We start from the raw sequence: 20,138 nt of genomic DNA on the forward strand, positions 1-20,138 counted from the left end.
CTTTTGGTCTCCAAACATAGTTTGGATTATGGCATCCAAAGGGTTCAATTTTGGTCCCATCTGATCAGATTATTTTCTCCCAGTATTTCAGAGGTTTATCTAAATGTTGTTGAGCAAACATTAAAAGCGCATGAATCTGCTTTTGTTCAGTGATGCAGTCTTATGTGGTGAGCGTGCATACAGGACAAGGAGGTTGAGTCCATTACTTATTGTTTTCTTTGAAACAATTGTACCTGCTGATTCCACGTCTTTCTGTAACTCTTCACAGGTGTCCTTGGCCCTTGGACCACTTTATTGTCACTTCTCTAATTGAAACTTTTACAGAGAGTACCTGGTCACGGCCGGTTTATGGTGAAATGAGGTTCTTTCCACTTACGGATTATGGCCTCAACTGTGCTCACTGGAACCTTCAGTAGTTTAGAAATAATTCTGTAACCAATGCCCTCAGTATGTTTTGCAACAATTAGGTTGTAAAGGTATTGAGACAGCTCACTGGTTTTACCCATCATGAGATGTTTCTTGTGTGCCACCTTGGTAATGAGATACTTTTTTATAGTTCATCAGTTGAACTAGCTGATATTTTTCACTAAGTGGCAGGATTGCTTCCTAATTCCTGATATATTTTAGCTAGTGTCATGACGTTCCATGGGTTTTTACACCTCTCTTTCTTCATCTGTTCAATATATTTCCCCCGTTTCATTTCTCATTATTACACATAAGTTATGGACATCTATGGTTTGATTTCTTTGTTTGTGTAGATTGGATGGATTGTTATCAACATGTGGTGAGAAATAGATGTTAATAGCAGATTAAAAAATATATTTACTTAGAAAATTGGTGACGTGTTCAACACTTTTTTTACACGCAGTATATACACACATACATATTACAGTTGTGCTCAAATTTTTACATACCTCAGCAGCTTTTTTGCTTTCTTGGCCTTTTTTCAGAGAAAATGAGTGATCACACAAAAACGTTTTTTTGCACTCATGGTTAGTGGTTGGGTGAAGCCATTTATTATCAAACTACTGTGATTTCTCTTTTTAAATCATAATGACAGCCAAAAACATCCAAATGACCACGATCAAAAGTTCACATACCCTGGTGATTTTGGCCTGATAACATGCACAGAAGTTGACACAAATGGGTTTGAATGGCTGATAAAGGTAACATCCTCACCTGTGACCTGTTTCCTTGTAATCAGTGTGTGTGCATAAAAGCTGAGTGAGTTTCTGGGATCCAGACAGACTTTGGCATCTTTCATCCAGTCACTGATGTTTCTGGATTGTGAGTTATGGGGAAAGCAAAAGAATTGTCAACAAATCTACGGGAAAAGATAGTTGAACTGTATAAAACAGGAAAGGGAAACAAAAAGATAGCCAAGGGATTCATAATGCCAGTCAGCAGTGTTCAAACTGTGATTAACAAATGGAAAATCAGGGGCTCTGTAAAAACCAAACTACAATCAGGTAGACCAACAAAGATTTTGGCCACAACTGCCAGGAAAACTGCAAAGAAAAACCCACAAATAATATCAGCTGAAATAAAGGACTCAGTGAAAACTAGTGGTGCGGCTGTTTCAAGATGCACAATAAGGAGGAACTTGAAGGAAAAAGGGCTGCATAGTCGAGTCACCAGAAGAAAGCCATTATTCCACAAATGCCACAAAGTATCTGTAGGCCAAAAAGCACAGAAACAAGCCGTCAAACATCTGGAACAAGGTCATTTGGAGTGATGGGACCAAAATCAAACTGTTTTTGCAACAACCATAAAAGTTAACTTTGCAGAAGTGTCAACAAAGTCTATGATGAAAGGAACAGCATTCCTACTGTAAAGGACGGAGGTGGATCGCTGATGATGTGGGGATGTGTGAGCTACAAAGGCACAGGAAACTTGGTTAAAGTTGAAGGAAAGATGAATGCAGCACATGTCAGCAGATACTGGAGGCTAATTTGCACTCATCAGCCCGGAAGCTGCGCATGGGATGTACTTGGATGTTCCAACATGGCAACAAACCAAAACACAAGGCCATGTCGACCTGTCATTGATTACAGCAGAACAAAGTGAAGATTCTGGAGTGGCTATCTCAGTCTCCTGACCTCAATATTATTGAGCCACTCTGGGGAGAACTCAAGAGCACAGTTCATGCAAGAAAGCCCAGCAATTTACAGTTACAATTTTTTTTGCCAAGAAGAATGGGCAGCTTTACCATCTGAGAAAATAAAGAGCCTCATCCAAAACTACCACAAAAGACTTCAAGCTGTCGTTGATGTTAGAGGGGGCAATACACGGTATTAAGAACTGGGGTATGTGAACTTTTGATCAGGGTCATTTGGATGTTTTTGGTTGTCCTTATGATTTATAAAGAGAAAACACAGTATTTTGACAATAAATGGCTTCACCCAACCACTAACCATGAGTGGAAAAAAAAGTTTTGTGTTATCATTCATATTCAGAGAAGCCAAAAAAGTAAAAAATCTAGTTATGTAAACTTTTGAGCACCACTGTAGATATACACACATATACACGCATACAAATATATTATTTATACACTCACACATGTATATATATAATGTATGGAATTCATTGCTGGATAGATCGATCCGAGCTGACATAGATTTTTTTTTTCTTTACCCCTTTTGGGTTTTCCCGCTCATTCACTGGCCCTCACTACAAGATCTGCAAATCCAATCAGCAGTAATGCAAAAAGACTAATGTGTTATCTGATAACCAAACTAAACTTAAAGAACTTTTATGCCTTTTGGGGTTAATTTATTTACTTAGTAGATGTATTTTGGGCTATAAATAATTTTTTCAATTGGGTTTCATTAAAAAGTTTGGATCATTTGGCTTTTACAGGGTGTTTACCCAAACAAGGCTTCCCAAGTTTGCTGAGAATCCATCAAAGAGTTTGTTTGTTCTGACAAAGTTTATTACTCTCTTATCGGTTTTCTTCTGAATTTCGATTTATAATCAGACACCACATCAAATTTGAGCTGGACTTTGATGTGGTCATAAATGATCCGAGAGAAGCTCAGAAAAAGAGAGATAAAAGTTCCAAAGTCCACATCAGTTAGTTACTCTCTTATCGGTCTTCTTCTGAATTTCTCAGTACTGATTTATAATCAGAGACCACATCAAATTTGAGCTGGACTTTGATGTTGTCACGTCCCCAGCAGAGTCCACTTCTGCGTCTTCTGCTTCAGTCACCAGGCGCCGCCGTATTTCCACTGTAGGTGGTGCTTGTGATAGGGGAGGAGTCAGTACCAGTAGCTCTAGTGGGCGCAAGATCCGCCCATCCACTAAGCTGGCTTTTCCTTGGATCTGCAGTACCACTGGCTGACTGTGGTGGTGTGTGCCTTCCTACTGAAGTTACTACCTTTCTGCCACAGCCAATGGGAAGGCACCACACCTTTATTCCTCCTCCTGTCTGCTGGTCCCTGCCAGATATAGAGTCTACTTTATCCTGCTTGTTTCTGGTTCTTGTTCTGCTCTGTATATTGATCCCTATGTTTTGACCCCTGCCTGCTCTCTGACTTCTCTCCTATCGTTTTTGTACCTCACTGTCATCACCGGTTTTGACCTTGGCCTGGTTTCCTGACTAAGTTCTTGCCTGGCGATTTTGTCCCTTTTCTGTATCTCTTGGTTTGACCCTGCCTGACAACTACTCTTCCCCAGGTCGCAATCTCCAGGGCCCTGCAGTAATTTCAAATCCCTGTAATGGGGTTAAAGGGTTTCAAGGTTCTCAGGATGCTGCTTGTGGGCGGCTTGCCTCTAGTCTGTCCATGACAGCCATCCTCAGACTCTGGTTTCAGGCAGACATTACAGATGTGGTTATAAATCAGCCGAGAGGAGCTCAGAATAAGAGAGACAAAAGTTAAAAATTCCCCATCAGTTAGTCACTCTCTTATCGGTCTTCTGAATTTCTTGGTACCGATTTAAAATCACAGACCGCATCAAAATTTGAGCAGGACTTTGATGTGGTCATAAATCAGTTGAGAGGAACTTAGAAAAAGCAAACAAAAGTATAAAGTCCCCATCAGTTAGTTATTTTCTTATAGGTCTTCTTCTGAATTTCTCAGTGACGATTTATGATCACAGACCACATCAAATTTGAGCTGGACTTTGATGTGGTCATGAATCAGCCGAGAGGAGTTCAGTAAAAGTGAGACAAAAGTTACAAATTCCCCATCATTTAGTTACTCTCTTACAGTTCTTCTGTATTTCTTTGTGCCTATTTATAATCACAAACCGCATCAAATTTGAGCTGGACTTTGATGTGGTCATAAATCAGTTGAGAGGAACTTAGAAAAAGCAGACAAAAGTTTAAAACTTCTCATCAGTTAGTCATTTTATTATCTGTCTTCTTCTGAATTTCTCAGTGCCGATTTATGAGCACAGACCACATGGAATTTGAGCTGGACTTTAATGTGGTCATAAATCAGCCGAGAGGAGTTCACTAAAAGTGAGACAAAAGTTACAAATTCCCCATCAGTTAGTTACTCTCTTATCGGTCTTCTGAATTTCTCAGTGCCGATTTATTATCACAGACCACAACAAATATGAGGAGTTTGATGTGGTCATAAATCAGCTGAGAGGCGCTCAGTTAAGACATAGACAAAAGTTACAAATTCCCCATCAGGTGGAACTCATTGATGGAATCAATAGTATTTAGTATATAATGTCACTCACCCCTTCACAAGCTCCACAGCAATAAAATCCGGCCCTTGACCTCCATTGTAAAGTAAAAGTCCATCGGGGTGCCGTCCTCGAAACATGAAGAGAAGATGCATAGAGGCGTACGCCTGTAGTCGAGGAAGTGCAAGGTAAGCCGCTCCTGACCGAAAGACTACAGGATCAGCCAGCAGTGGACGCAGACCCCCGGCACGAGCGTTCAGTTCACATCGTCTGCCTAATTCACCATCTTGACATAAGTCAAGATATGGGGCGCCATTGTAACGAAGAGCTGTTAAGTGACCCAAGAAATTTGAAGGTACGACTGAAAGGAAACGGCGTTCGGTCATTATGCCCGTTTCCAGATGGTGAAGCTCCAGTCGAGTATGGTCACCAGCCATATGTCCTGCAAGAGAAAAGAGAAGAAGAATTAATACATACATGGTAGATAAAATATATGTTATATATACAAGTTGTAATGATATATGTCTATAAAAAGAGAAGCACATTAGTTATTCATAAAAATGGAAAGACTCACCAGCGTATTCAAATAGCCCGAGTTATTAAATAAATGGAGCAGAACGCATTGTAAAAGTCAGATTTTCCTTGGTTACTTGGTAACAATGATTACATGCCTATAATGGTATGGTTCAATAGTTACTAGAGGGCAATGCAGTAATTATCGCGAGTCTGTAGAATGCATAAGGGATTGATGCTATAATGTCCTAATTATCCTGTATTATGTAGAAATTATGAGAATACTAGAGGTTAGGTCAATAATACATAAATTGGACAAAATGATGCTCAAAATGGTAATATCTGTTCGTACTGTAGAGAACATAGCTGTCACGGGAGGAAAGAAGGGAGAGAAGTATCATTTATCTACACTATATGGACAAAAGTACTGGGAGATTACACTAGAGGAGCTTTTATGACCTCCACTAAATCCATAGACCCTGATATTGAGTTGGCCCTTTGCAGATCCAATAGCTGCTGATCTTCTCGGAAGATTTTTGACCAGCTTTTGAAGAGGTCTATGGGTATTTCTGCTCCTTCATCCAGATGAGCATTTGTGAGGTCATACCCTGATGTTGGGGAGAGGCCGGGCTCACAATTTCCGCTATAGTTCATCTCGTTCATCTCAAAGGTATTGGACGAGGTTGAGGTCTGGGTTCTGGTCATGTTTTTCCACTTCAAACATCCACTCTATGTCTTTATGGACCTTGTGCACCGGGAACAGTCAAAGGGAACAGGATAAGGTCTTCCCCAAACTGTTCCCACAATGGTAGAAGCTACAAATGTCTCAAGTATCTTAAATGCTGAAGAATTAGTTCCTTCCATGGAACTAAGTGACCAAGGCCGACCACTGACAAAGTAGCTCCATTGTGTTATCACTCCTCCACCAAACTATACAGCGGGCACAATGTAGTAAGGGGTTTACCTTCTTCTGGAATCACCAAACCCAGACTCGTTCATCAGACGCCAGAGAGAAGCGTGATCAATCACTTCACAGAACACATCTCCTCCAGAGTCTAGTGGTGGCTTTGCATCACTCCATCTAACGCTCACCATTGTACTTGATGTTGTACGGCTCGACATTGCACTTAGTGATGTACAGCTGCTGCAGCTGCTTGGCCATGAAGCTCCCGGTGGGCGCAGTTATGAGGTCAGCAGAGCTGTAGTGACTTTTCTGCCCTCTGCCTTCAGCATTCGGCAACACGCTCTGTGACATTACGGGGTCTCCACTTCATTGCTGAGTTGCTGCAGTTTCTTCCATTTCTCATATTATCGCTCGCAGGTGATAAGTGAGTATTCCGTAAGAAGACATGTCATGAATGGACTTGTTACTCCTGTGTCTCCTGTTACAGGACTGCGCTGGTATCACTGAGCTCTGCACCACCAGCTGTTCTGTCACATGTTAGTAAGGCAGATGGCATGACGGGTGGGCGGAGGTTATACACTGGGGTAATGTTTTGGGATGATATAGACCACAAGCAATGGGGCAGGAGGTTATACACCAGGGGCAATGTGGCCGATTTTATACACCAGGGGCAATGGGTCCAGATTTTATACATTGGGGCAATGGGGCCGGATATTATATACCAGAGGCAATGGGGCCGGATTTTATACACCAGGGGCAATGGGGCCAAATTTTATACACCAGGGGCAATGGGGTCGGATGTTATACACCAGGGGCAATGGGGCCAGAGCTTATACACCAGGGGCAATGGGGCCGGAGATTATACACCAGGGGCAATGGGGCCGGAGGTTATAAGCCAGGGGCAATGGGGCCAGAGGTCATACAACAGGGGCAAAGGACCTGGATTCTATACACCACCGGGAAAGGGGCTGGATTTTATACACCAGGGGCAATCGGCAGGACGTTATACATTGGGACAATGAGACTGGATTGTATACACCAGGGGCAATGGGGTCAGAGGGCTTACACCGGGGCACTGGGCCCAGATTTTAAACACCAAGGACAACGGGACCAGATATTACACCCTGGGCAGCGAGGAACCAAAGGTTATACACTGGGCTCAATCAGGGTAAATGAAAATCAGGAATTAATGTATAAGAAGTGTGTCCCAATCATTTTGTCCATTTTGTCCATATGGTTTGTCTGTCTATTTCCTAAGATGCATTTATAGTTTGCAGGGTTTTCTAAGACTCATTACTACGATGATAGATGGGGATCCAACCTCTGAGATCCTCACACAGTAAGACATCAAAGACCGAGTCAGCAGCTTTTCTCCAAGTAGTGGAGCTCCTGTCCATCAGCTGTGAGGGGAAGGAGACCATTCTTTATAATCTGGTGCACTAGAGCACTGCAATGCAGAAAATAACTGATGGACCTACAGCACTCATTGGTAATTTTCCCAGCATTTGGTCTCCCACTGATAAGAGAATTGCATCATATCCTAGTGATGTGCAATCACTTCCAATGGTGAAAAAAGACAATTATAGGCACCTTAAATAGGATTTTAACCCATTATGTGTATATTAGTATTAGTGGGACGATTACTGATGGCTCATTTGAAACCTTACTAGCAGAAACAATAAAATCAACAAATTATCAAATTTAAAATTTAATTATCAAATTCCAAATTAAATTAAATTATTATTTTTTAAGTAATTAATTAATTTAAAAATATATAATTATCAAATTAAAATTAAATTATCAAAATTCAAAATTAAAGTAAAATATTATTTTTTATTTATTAATTAATTTTAATTAATTTATTACTTTAAAAAATTACCTTATCAAATTTAAAATTGAATTATAAAATCAATAAATTGACCAGAATCAGCATTTTTTACAATTTGATTGGATTGAATCCAGCAATCCGCCATTTTTTTTGAGGGTCTGGAAGGAGTTAAAAAATAATAAAAAATTATAGTTAACTATTCAGAAGAACCCATCCATCACCTGTTCTGCAATTCGGTCTTTGGATGTTACGGATTTCGATCACTCAGCAACGAAGGTTCGAAAACCAGAAGATCCAAACTCTTAAGTGAAGACTAGAAAATTGGGTGGAGAGCTGTGGTTGAAAAGACGGGTGAGGGTCTGGCCTATTAATGGTGAGTATAATCTTATTTATCACAATTTGAGGTCAGGATAGACCCCAGAACGTAATCAATATATTTGGGCATTTTTCATTTGGTCCAAATCTAAATTCTCGTTTGATTAGGATTAATCAAACCCAAAACTCATCTGTATTCACCCGTACAAGGTCCGCCATTTCGGTCATACTGCATTCAATTTAGTTTAAAACACAGATATAAGTAAATCAATCCAATTCAACTGAAGACTAAAAATTATCGCTCAAAAAGAGACGTCCAAAAATTATTTCCACCTACCTTCTACAGTGACATTGTCCACGCTGAGCTGAAGGTATTTCCCTCGGCGGAGTACTCGTACCGTGTGCCATTCGTTGTCATTTAGCTTTTGGCCAGCAAACAAAGTCTCTGGGCCCTTACCTGTAAGGAGTAGGGATGCAGTGTAAAGCTATGAATTACCTTTTTCTAAAACACATACCTACATCTCGGAGTAATGGAAGCTGCGACAAATAGATGTGTAGAATCAAATTTAAGAAAAACTCTAAAAATCTGAAAAGTAGATCCTAATATGATGTTCTAGTACAAAATGAGGTCCAGATCTACCAATAAAATATTTTATTTTTGTTTATAAAATACTTGAACCCTTTCTTCCTATCTGCCACTGCCGATTTGATGACTTAAAGTGCACCAATCACCAGTATTTTCCTATATAAGCTAAAGCCAGAGCTATACTGGCACTATCAGGCTGATTCTATACATACCTTCACTTGTCAGCTAGGATGTATAGGTTTTGAAACACAAGCAAGTAAAGTTTGTAAAATGAATTTATCAAAAATTTTGGATACTAAGGGGGTCCTCATTAAACATATAAAAAAAACTAATTTACCCCAATATAATACGACACCAAAAATACCATTAAAGATTAGGACCCCCTAAATACTTACAATTGTCAAGCTGCCACCAGGGGGAGCCGGAGCTCTGCAGCAGAAGACACTACACAGAGCAACGAGAACCAGGAAGTAAATGCACAGTGTTCTCGTACACTGCCTCACAGCACAGCTGGGAAGCAGAGCTGCCGGGCATGCGAGGAATAGTCAGGCAGGCTGGGTCAAACACAGTACGGGCAGAAGCAGGACCGGGGGAACGAGCAGAAGCGGAGTCAAAGTCAGGCCGAGGTTAGTACCAGAGGAATCAACCGAGTGGGGAGGTAGGAGAGGGGAAAGAGGACTGGAGGGACGACCAGGGGATGGAACACAGACAAGGGCACGGGGGCACAAGAGCAGATGTATCAGTATATCACTCACAGGACCAGCAATCACAGGAAAAGCAGTGCTAAGCTTATAGCCGGCACTGGTTCACTGGAAATGTCAGCTTTTAAGGCATCCAGGCTCCGGAAGTGAGGCCCAGGAGAAGGCTTTACCCTCTAGCCATGTGGACGGGAAGGCGAACCATGACACAATAGGGTCCAACGTAAATAACACAGACCATCTAATAGTCCATGTATCCTAGTCAATTAAGATAAATACTGGACTAATACTCCCTAACAGTGACAAGCAAAGGAGCACCCCCCCAAAAACAGGTACGGGCACACCAAACCCCAGACAATGACTATTAGTCCAAAAAACACCCATACTTTAGTGCCTCATTGAGACCTTTAGGACTTACAGAGTCCATGCGAAAGTCCATGTGGTATTGTTTATTGGCTCCTATGAGACTGTGATCTTTTGGTTTACATAAAACCAAGGAATTGAGTTTTCCTTATCTACCTCATAGGCTTTTTGCAATGATGTGTTAGCGATGCTAACGCTGATGTAATATTCTTCTTGTACGTATCTCCCTTTGTGAATAACGCCTCTTGCACTATTGGCGTTTTTTGTACGCATGCGTGGGACAGGCGTGCTGCAGGGGTGTGTTGGTAATGCAAACCTTATACAATATCCTCCTTGTACATATCCCACTTTGTGAATAGAGCTTCTTGCGCTGTTGGTGTTTCTAGACGCATGCGCAGGCTTTCGAGGGGAGGACTGAGTTGAAGCCGGAAGTGGGTGAACGAATGATTACGGAATAATTAATTATTTTGAGTAGGATAGAGGAGGGATAAGTATAGGGTCAAAGTAGTAGGAACAAGGGGCACCTTTCTATCCTATGGCACTCTCCATGGCTAGATAGGGGTTGATTAAGAGGGAAAGAAATAGGGTGACAACTGTCACACCCAATCCTACACTATATAGGTACACACTGTGATTATCTTACCCTGTTCTGACTAATGTGGGTGTTTTTATAATATATTTTGATTGATTAATAAAGTATTATATTGGGGTAAAGGTGTTTTTTGATATTTTTAAAATGAGCAGCTGTCAATCAGCTGATAGCTGAGGTAGGTATTCATAGTGATTTTTGCACCCTGCCTGTCCGTCCTCCCCCTATTTGTTATTTATGCTTATTCTGTTATAGAATCATTTTATTAAGTGACTAGAAGGACCTGTGCTGATGTCATACCCATTTGACCAGAAGGGGCGGGGCTTCAGCCAACATAGCTGATACCTGGAAGCAGCAATATTTTTCCTGTTGGCTGGTCACATGGGTATGACATCAGCACAGGTCCTTCTAGTCATTTAGTAAAACTTTTCTATAATTGAATTAGCATAAATAACAGGGAAGATGGACAGGCAGGAGGGTATGAATCACTATGAATACCCACCCCAGCTATCAGCTGATCGGCAGCCGGTGCCACTCCAAAAGCTGCTCATTTTACAAACTTTAATGGCTTGTGTTTCAAAACCTATACATCCGAGCTGACCACTACAGGGATGTATAGAATCACCCTGATAGCGCCAGTATAGCACTGGATTCAGGTTATATAGGAAAACCCTGGTGATTGGTGCGATTTAATAAAAAATGATATAGGCTATTATTTTCCATTTATTTAAAACTGGCTAGTGAAACATATTCCTTTTTTCCAATCTGTTTATATTTTCTGCATGTATTTTTTTTTACTCTGTTTTCTTTACATGAGTTATGGAGGCAGTCAGCCATCATTCTTGATATTTTCCATGAAACAGTAGATGTGAGTTTTCTAGGCATGCTCTGTGATCTGTGCAGAGTTCCTTACGCAGAGAGTGGGAGGTGGTGAACTGTGATATTCATCTGTTGTAAATCGTATGATGCTGTGTTGCTTTACCTAACTATAATCCTGCCTGTGATGATAATGAGTTGACTGCTAAAAACTGATCTCTATAGGACATGAGTACATTTTATATATTTTTTTAAAGGGAACCTGTCACCAGTTTTTTGGACTATAAGCTGCGGCCAGCACCAGTGGGCTCTTATATACAGCATTCTAACATACTGTATATTAGAGCCCAGGCCGCTGTTTAGAACATAAAAAACACTTTATACTACTCACCTAAACCGGTCGCTGCTGTGAATGTGGCTCAAATTGGTGTCTTCGACCTCCGGTGCCGGCGCCTCTTCTTTTGGCTATCTTTGTCGTCCATCTTTTGAAGCCGTGGTGCATGACAAGTCCGACGTCATCCACACTCGCCGGCATTCAGGTCCTGCGCAGGCGCACTTTGATCTACCCTGAGCAGGGCAGATCAAAGTATTGTAGTGCGCATGTGCAGGACCGGCGAGTGTGTATGACATAGACGCGTCATGCACACAGGCTTCAGAAGGAAAAAGATGGCCGAAAGAGGAGGCGCTGGCATCGGAGGACGAAGACGCCCATTTGACCCCCATCCACCGCAGCGACCAGTTTAGGTGAGTATTATAAAGTGTTTTTTATGTTCTATACAGCGGTCTAGACTCTTATAAACACCATGTTACCGGTGCTGGCCGCAGCTTATAGGCCAAAATACTGGTGACAGGTTCCCTTTAATTACAGTGATATAAAAAAAATCCCAAAACTTTTTAAATGGGTTGTCCTACAAACAAAGTAAATTTTAATTAATTGATGTTGGATTTATACTAAAATCCACAATTGGATGTGTTAAAAAAATGTACATCCCACCATGCAGAGGTGCTCCAGCTCATGGTTGGCACATACCACAGGTTAAAAGTCACTTCTGATAAGTGAATGTACAGAAGTCACTTATGATAAGTGAGTATACAGACATCTTAGCAGTGCCTCACAGCTGCTTCTTTCTCAGGTAACATTTCACTGCCTGTTTTATCACAGGAGCGATAGTTTTTGCTGCCTCTCTAGCCTTCTGAATTGATCTTAAGTTAAATTAGTGATGTGTGAGCTTCAGCGCCTGCTGAGTTTGTATGTCATTGAATTGATATATCCATTTGTTAAAAAGATTCTGCACACCAGTAACAAATAAAATCCAGGAGAGAAAAAAGGACTATGAGAGGCAGAAAAGGTCAGTGAAATGTTTGTGCATGACTAGAAAAATGAATTCTTTTTTTTCCAGAAATAGTCACACTGGATTATCTATGGACCGTGTCTGATTTTCCAGCACAGCTAGATAGATCGCTAAACAGGTAGATGCAATTTTTTTAGTTTTAGATTAGACTCCCTTGATGTTGAACTTGCACTTTAAAGCAGCACTCCAGACAGCAAAAACAATAATGTGTATATAGTGCAGCATAGACTATGATTTAAAGGTGTAACTCAGGGCTCATGTACAGTATACTTGTTGTAGTTGATATTCCATTGCAATTGTATCCAATGGCTTCCATCTGCATTCCCTGCCTTCTGCTTGTGATAGGTTTCTCCCTATTAGTTAATCAAAATACAAGGTAAAGACAAGCAGTAGACTACACTTTAGATTGTTTAGATGTGACTTTCAGATAATAGCCCTGTTTCCCTGATAATACCACCTACCACAAAAATAAGCTCTACTGGGATTTTTTTGGCTTCTTGGAGTATGCTTAAATTATAAGCCCTACTCCAAAAATAAGCCCTAGTTGTGGTTCCATAAGGAAGTGTCCAAGCAGCTAAAAAGTTAAAGAATACAGTATGACTCTTTATCAATGAAAGCAGACACCTCTAAAAGATAGCCGACACCACCAAAAGAAAGCAGACCCCCCCTGTATAAAAAATAAAATAAAATCACACTCATCAGACTCCAAACAATTACAGTTGGCAAGTGTCGATGGTGGATTGGCTCTCACACAGAGATCTGCGTCACTGTTAGTTCCCTCGCCGTTCCAGCTGCATTGCACAGCAGGTCTCACAAACAGAGTGGGTACAGTATCACTCCGTGTGAGTAATACTGCTCCCAATCACTGGGGGGATCCAACCACTGTAGAACGCAGGAGGACCTGACAACGACGCAGATCTGTATGTGAGAGCCCATTCACTTACCAACTCTAATTGTGTAATTATTTTAGGGGGTGTCTGCTTTCTTTTGGGCGTAAACTTAGCAGTACATGGAGAATAATGCATTTAAGCAGGTAATTTAACCCTTTGTAAATATGCTCTGTACCTGACACTATAGGTTCTGCACCATGAGAATAGCAGATCAGATAAGAAAATGTGCATCTGAACCGGTAATTGAATTAACACAAAATGTTGGTGTATGGTGGGACATACAGAGGAGCAAAAGTAGAACTTGGTTGAAAGAAGAGGCTCCTGAGAGTTATAAGAGAAATAAAAATAACTACTATCCACACAACAAAGCATGTGTGGGCTTGGTGATCAGAGTATTGGCACCATGATAACTCCTAGGCAGCAGGCTCGTTGTCTGGGTGTTATACTTGACACCGATCTGTCCTTCACCTCCCACATACAATCTCTTGCCCGCTCCTGCCGCTTGCACCTCAAGAAAATCTCTAGAATCCGCCCCTTTCTCACAATGGAATCGACAAAAACCCTCACCGTAGCCCTGCACTGACTACCCATATATCACAGGATCCAATCAAATTGCTTGTTCTCACCCACAAAGCTCTCCACAGTGCGGCACCGGCCCCTACATCTCCACCCTCCTCTCTGTCTATCACCCCACTCGTTCTCTACGCTCTGCAAAAGACTTTTGACTAACGTCCCCACTAATCCGAACCTCCAACTCCCGGATCCAAAACTTCTCCCAAGCTGCATCAATCCTCTGGAACTCTCTACCCCAAGAAGCTAGGACAAATCACAACTTACTCAGCTTCAGACGCTCCCTAAAAACGCATCTTTTTAGGGCGGCCTATCACACTCCCTAGCCAACTTAAAATTCACATAGTCCCTCCACGTCTTCTTAGAACATAACCCCACGTCAAATTCCATGGCACCCAAATGCATGTCAAGGTTCTGGCCAACTGATCCAGGCAGCCATTATCTATCCCCCATTTCCTTGAGATGGCTGGATTGTCATTGTAAATAAGCACTTTTACTTTGTCCTGCCCCCCCCCCCCTCCCCATCGCATTGTAGATTGGAAACTCTCACGAGCAGGACTGTCTTTTTTCCATACTCCAATTATTGTATTTTCTATAACTGCTATTTGTTTGTATATGAACCTCCTGAATTGTAAAGCGCTGCGGAATATGTTGGCGCTATAGAAATAAAGATTTTTTTATTATTATTATTATTATTAATAAAACAGCTCAAAAAAAGTATAAATGCAACTGAGATGGGATAAAATAAAAAATTACACAGTTGTGGTTAGCGAGTATTGGTTGTGCAATGTGCAAAACATCTGCCGGAGTGCCACTTTAAATATGAAGTTTTGAACTATTCTTCAATTATTTGAATTAGAACTTATAGATATTTAATTTTAATTGTTATGCAATGTACTATAATATATTTCTACTGTTAGCTGTACACCATAAAATTAGAAAAAAAATGAAATATAAGTTAGACCAGTATTGTGCTGTTGGTTTGGTGCTAAACTAAATCCATGGACGAACAACAAACTGAAAAGCATTGAAATATTAGAAAAAAAAAAAGCAACAAAGAAAACACAAAGAAATCACAGTCATAAAAACTATTCCAAACGGAATACAAAAAAACTAATAACAATTGTCATAAAAAGTCATAAAGAGAGAAATTTGAGGATACAGTAAGAAACAGAAAGAATATAAGAGGAGAAAATGTAGAGGAGACAGGAAAGAGGATGAACGGCAGAACAGGTTTGTTAGAAAGCATAGTCAGAGCAAAGATACAGCTTGAGACTTACTGGGCCCGCATACTATCCGTAAACAGTCTGAGGGGAAGAGAAAGAGACAGCCTGGGTTATCCTTCAGATCTTTCTGCAGACAGAACAATTCAGCACCCACATATTCCGGGGACGCACATGTGTCTCAGGGGCCATTTCATACCTGACACTTCAGTATACTACTTAGATCAAAAAGTTTGGTAAATTTTGTATTTGTTTAGGTTGAGCTTATTTTTTTTACATGTCAAGATTAGGTAAAAGATGTGCCAATCTAACAATGCCCTTGTAGAGTTCAAGTATGATATGATAAACCCACTTAGCACCGATACTAATCAAAAGCAGAGTAATGAACAAAGCAACGTATCAAAAATTTTGGCAACATTTTTAAATTTAAATGGAGATTAAAAGTCTCGATCTGGTTATTTTTTCTGCACTTTTTGTTAGAACTGTTTATGGCTTTCTATCATAGAAAATCCCATCTGTATGAAACTATTCCCATACTTAAGATTTCACATTCTTGTCCTTTATGAAATGGCCACCTTGCAAACTACAGCCAACAGCAGACAAGAAAGAGGGTGGTCCCGGGGTATCTACCCTCTAAGCTCGTACATCAAGGCTGAAAGGTCATTTCAGAACATACTATGCTCTGGTAATTAACCAATCTACCATTGAACTTAGAGTTGGGACCTATGCTCCCCCCATTCTGTCTTCCTTCAGAAACAACTCAGTCCGCCTCCTTACGGGAGGGAAGGAATTGATCTGGGGCTGATGGCTGTGGTCACCACATGTCGTCAACCGCGACGGAAAAGGGGACATGGACAAAAAAGAGGCAGAACCAGACCCCACTTATGTTTATTTTCTGAAGTAAGTAGAAGGTGAAAAATATGAATGGTTTGGTTTGGAGATGAGGATATGATCTAATGTTATAATTGATAAATGAAAATAACACCTCCACGAGGTTCAAAGGTTTCCGGTTACACCAGGTTAGCATGAGAAATTGCGAAAACTGTTGAGAAGAAAATATTTTTGAGATCTGTACACCTTAAAATGTTTTTGGGAACTTAATGCCATAGGGTTCTACACTAAAGCTTTCCGGTTACATTTGGTTAGCATGAGAAGTTGTGAAAACTGTTGAGGAGAAAACATTTTTGAGAACTGTAGACCTTAAAAAGTTTTTAGGAACTTAATGTCCATTGAGTTCTACATCCTCTCTTAAGGGGGCTTTACACGTAGCGACATCGCTAGCGATGTTGCTCGTGAAAGCACCCGCCCCCATCGTTTGTGTGTCACGGGCAAATCGCTGCCCGTGGCGCACAATATCGCTAACACCCGTCACACGTACTTACCTTCCTAGCGACGTCACTGTGAGCGGCGAACAACCTTTTCGTTAAGGGGGAGGTTCATTCGCCGTCACAGCGACATCACACAGTGGCCGACCAAAAGAAATGGAGGGGCGGAGAGCAGCCGCATTAAAGACACGCCCACCTCGTTTCCGGAGGACGCAGGTAAGCTGTTGTTCGTCGTTCCCGGGGTGTCACACGTAGCGATGTGTGCTGCCTCAGGAACAACGAACAACCTACGTCCACAACAACCAATGAAATTTTGAAAATGAACGACGTGTCAACGATCAACTATTAGGTGAGTATTTTTGATCATTAACAGACGTTCATAGGTGTTACACGCAACGACGTCGCTAATGACGCCGGATGTCACGAAATCCGTGACCCCGACGACCTATCGTTAGAGATATCATTGCGTGTAACGGGGCCTTAACTCTCAAAAGGTTTCTCTTGCAGCCAATTACGCAAATTATAGCTACACATCCTCTATCTCTGCAGGAAATAAGTTCTCTAAAATTAACAGAAGAATGTAGTAAAGTCCCAAAATATGGCGCACTCCATGTGCTCCATATTTTCCGACCTTTATTTTACTTTATTATCCCCTTAACACTTAAAATATTTCGATATTTTATGGTTGATATGCCCAGAGATTGGCATAGACTTGACTTTCTGGATAGACCACCAAAGTTGAGCCTCTTAATAAATTAACTTCATCTTGTTCTCGCTAGCTTGAAATTTAGGGGCCGATTTATCTCCTGAGGGATTTTTAAAACCAGATTTGCCAGAGATTGATTACCTTTATTTATGTCGGTGTTTAATAAATTTGGTATAACGATGTTTTGGGGCTTTTTTTAGACCAATTTTCCTACTGGAGTGAGAATTGCAACTTTTCTGGCTTAGCAAATATGTTTCCTGGGAATGTAGCCTAAAAAAATAAAAATACGTATTTGGAAGCTTTTTTGGATGTCTTTTTGTATGTTTTTGTACATGTGGCTTTTTTGTGTTTCTGCTAATTTAGTGTTAAGCATTAATACAGACATGTGAAACGCGCGTCGGGTATCCTGTCCTGGGGTCCTGATCTGTCTATCTTTGAGCTGGTATCTGCACTTTGATTGGGTACATTAATCCATTTTTTTCTGCATACTTGTATTACTGTCTATGATGATACCTGATGGCATGTATTGTGCATTGTTTCATTTGATAGTGATTTGCTATCAGGCGTTATCCTATAGACTTTGCAGCCCTTAGTATTGATAGTTCTTTTAAACACTACTTTTCTTGTGTGTTTTATTGGTGATTTTTTCACAAAACTATCTTTTCAATGTGTTTTCTCGTACCTAATAAAATGTATTTAATAATGACCAACACATTCCCGTTTCTCCTGTTTAAATACTATTTATTGAGTGGTCTTTGAGCTGACATTGTCATCTCCTGGTACTAATATTCTGATATGTGCCAAATGGGTATATGGTATATTATAATTTAGTGATCAAGTGTGTAGCATTTTTTTTTTTTTTTAAAGAATTGATGTTGCTTTTGCTTTCGATAATCATATAACAGCAACATATACAAAAGTCATTTTTCCACAGGAAACTTACTTAAAAAGTACCGTATTTGAAGTTTTTATTTGAATTTTAGAGCAAAATTTGTTCCATCAATGTTAAAAAAAATTCTCTGAACATATTCTTAGGGTACGTGCACACAGCATCTTTAAGATGGCAGCAGATCTAAATGGAAGCCGCCTGAAGAATGAACAGGTAACTTCTTTTAGTCACTTTACAACTTTCTAAGTCTGAAGCTGTTAAAAGACGTAACAAAAGTCTAAAAGTATTATTCCATTGTGTTCATTCTTTTTGCCGTTTTTTTTTTGTTCGCACACTGAGATTTGTTAGAAGTTTTGGGCAGTAGAAACATTCCAAATCCTCCTCTATATCTTAAAACTTCTCCAAAACTTTGAATTTTTGTTCAGTCGCTATGCGAGTCTTTTTGGAATGGAAACAGAGGAAAAACTTGAAGAAAACTCTCCAAGTCCTTTGTCACTGAAGAAACGTGCACAATTGGATGGCGACATTTTTTTTTTCTTATCCAGATGCAAAAAGGAGAATCTGATTCCCAAAAGCCTCTGGATTAGTTGAGCGAGTACCTAACTATTCGTATATGCTCATAATGAGTACTGTCTAAAGCGGGCTTCACACGCTGCGATCTCGCTAGCGAGATCGCAAGCGATCGTACCCGCCCCGTCGGTTGTGAGACACCGGCAATTTGTTGCCCGTTTCGCACAAACACGGTAACCCCGGTCACACGTACTTACCTCCCGAACGACCTTGCTGTGGGCGGCGAACATCGACTTCCTGAAGGGGAGGGACGTTCGGCGTCACAGCGACGTCACACAGCGGTCGGCCAATAGAAGCGGAGGGGCGAAGGTGAGCGGGACATAACATCCCGCCCACCTCCTTCCTTCCACATTACCGGCGGCCGCAGGCTAGTTTCACACTTGCGTTGGACGGGATCCGTAGCATTGCGTTGTGTGACGCATGCAACGGATGCGTTGCATATAGTGGCACAACGGATGCTACGGATCGTACAAAATAACGCAATCCGTTATAGGTTTTTCTCCTTGACTTTACACATCTGGGCATGCGCAGTTGTGTAAAGACGGATGCGTTAACGGAATCCGTCAAATGACGCATTTTAACGGAATCCGCCACCATAGGCGTCCATTATAAAAACAACGGACGCCAAACGGATTCCTGCAGGTTGCGTTTTTTTGAGACTCCGCCAAGCACAGAAAAACGCTACATGCAGCGTTCCATCCGCCCGACGCATCGTCAAAATAACGACGCTGCATCGTCCAGCGGATGCAACGCAGACACTTGCGTTACAGTGCGTCGTCTATATAAGTCTATGGAGAATAGCGTTAACGGACTACGCTATTATCCATAGTGACGAAATGCGCTGAATGCAAGTCTGAAAGTAGCCTAAGCTGTGTTCATCATTCCTGGGGTGTCACACGGAGCGATGTGTGCTGCCTCGGGAACGATGAACAACCGGCGTGCAGAAGGACGTTCGATTTTGTGAAAATGAGCGACGTGTCAATGAGCAACGATAAGGTGAGTATTTTTGCTCGTTAACAGTCGCTCGTAGCTGTCACACGCTATGATATGTCAAACGATGCCGATGTACGTCACTAACGATGCGACCCCGACTATATATCGTTAGATATATCATAGCATGTAAAGCGGCTTTAATACTCGCGCATTCATTCCGAATAGTGTGTGCAATGCAAGTCAATGGGGAATATTCACAATGTAACGAGTAACTCGAATTCCGAACTATTAGCTACTCGCATGAATAGTACGGCATTCGGGTTACTCATTACGTTGCGAGTTTTTCCCCATTGACTTGCATTGCACACACTACTCGGAATGAATGCGCGAGTATTAGACAGTACTCATTACGAATATAGCGAGTGCGAAT

General features: G+C 41.1%; 1 protein-coding gene across 16 annotated transcripts in view; it reads right to left on the reverse strand.

The window, feature by feature from the left end:
* NRXN2 (neurexin 2) overlaps positions 1–20,138 on the reverse strand; it is a 955,311-nt gene that overhangs the window by 519,919 nt on the left and 415,254 nt on the right. For 10 of the 16 annotated variants that reach the window (XM_075326063.1, XM_075326064.1, XM_075326062.1 and 7 more), the window contains 3 exons: positions 15,343–15,369; positions 8,536–8,655; positions 4,693–5,080 (listed from right to left, as the gene is read on the reverse strand). In XM_075326063.1, the coding sequence (XP_075182178.1) occupies positions 4,693–5,080; positions 8,536–8,655; positions 15,343–15,369 (535 nt within the window). The remainder of the gene's footprint in view (positions 1–4,692; positions 5,081–8,535; positions 8,656–15,342; positions 15,370–20,138) is intronic. The other 6 variants (XM_075326071.1, XM_075326065.1, XM_075326070.1 and 3 more) reach the window with 1 other exon arrangement.

Source organism: Anomaloglossus baeobatrachus, chromosome 10 (genome assembly GCF_048569485.1).
Source record: "Anomaloglossus baeobatrachus isolate aAnoBae1 chromosome 10, aAnoBae1.hap1, whole genome shotgun sequence".
Taxonomy (NCBI): Eukaryota; Metazoa; Chordata; class Amphibia; order Anura; family Aromobatidae; genus Anomaloglossus; species Anomaloglossus baeobatrachus.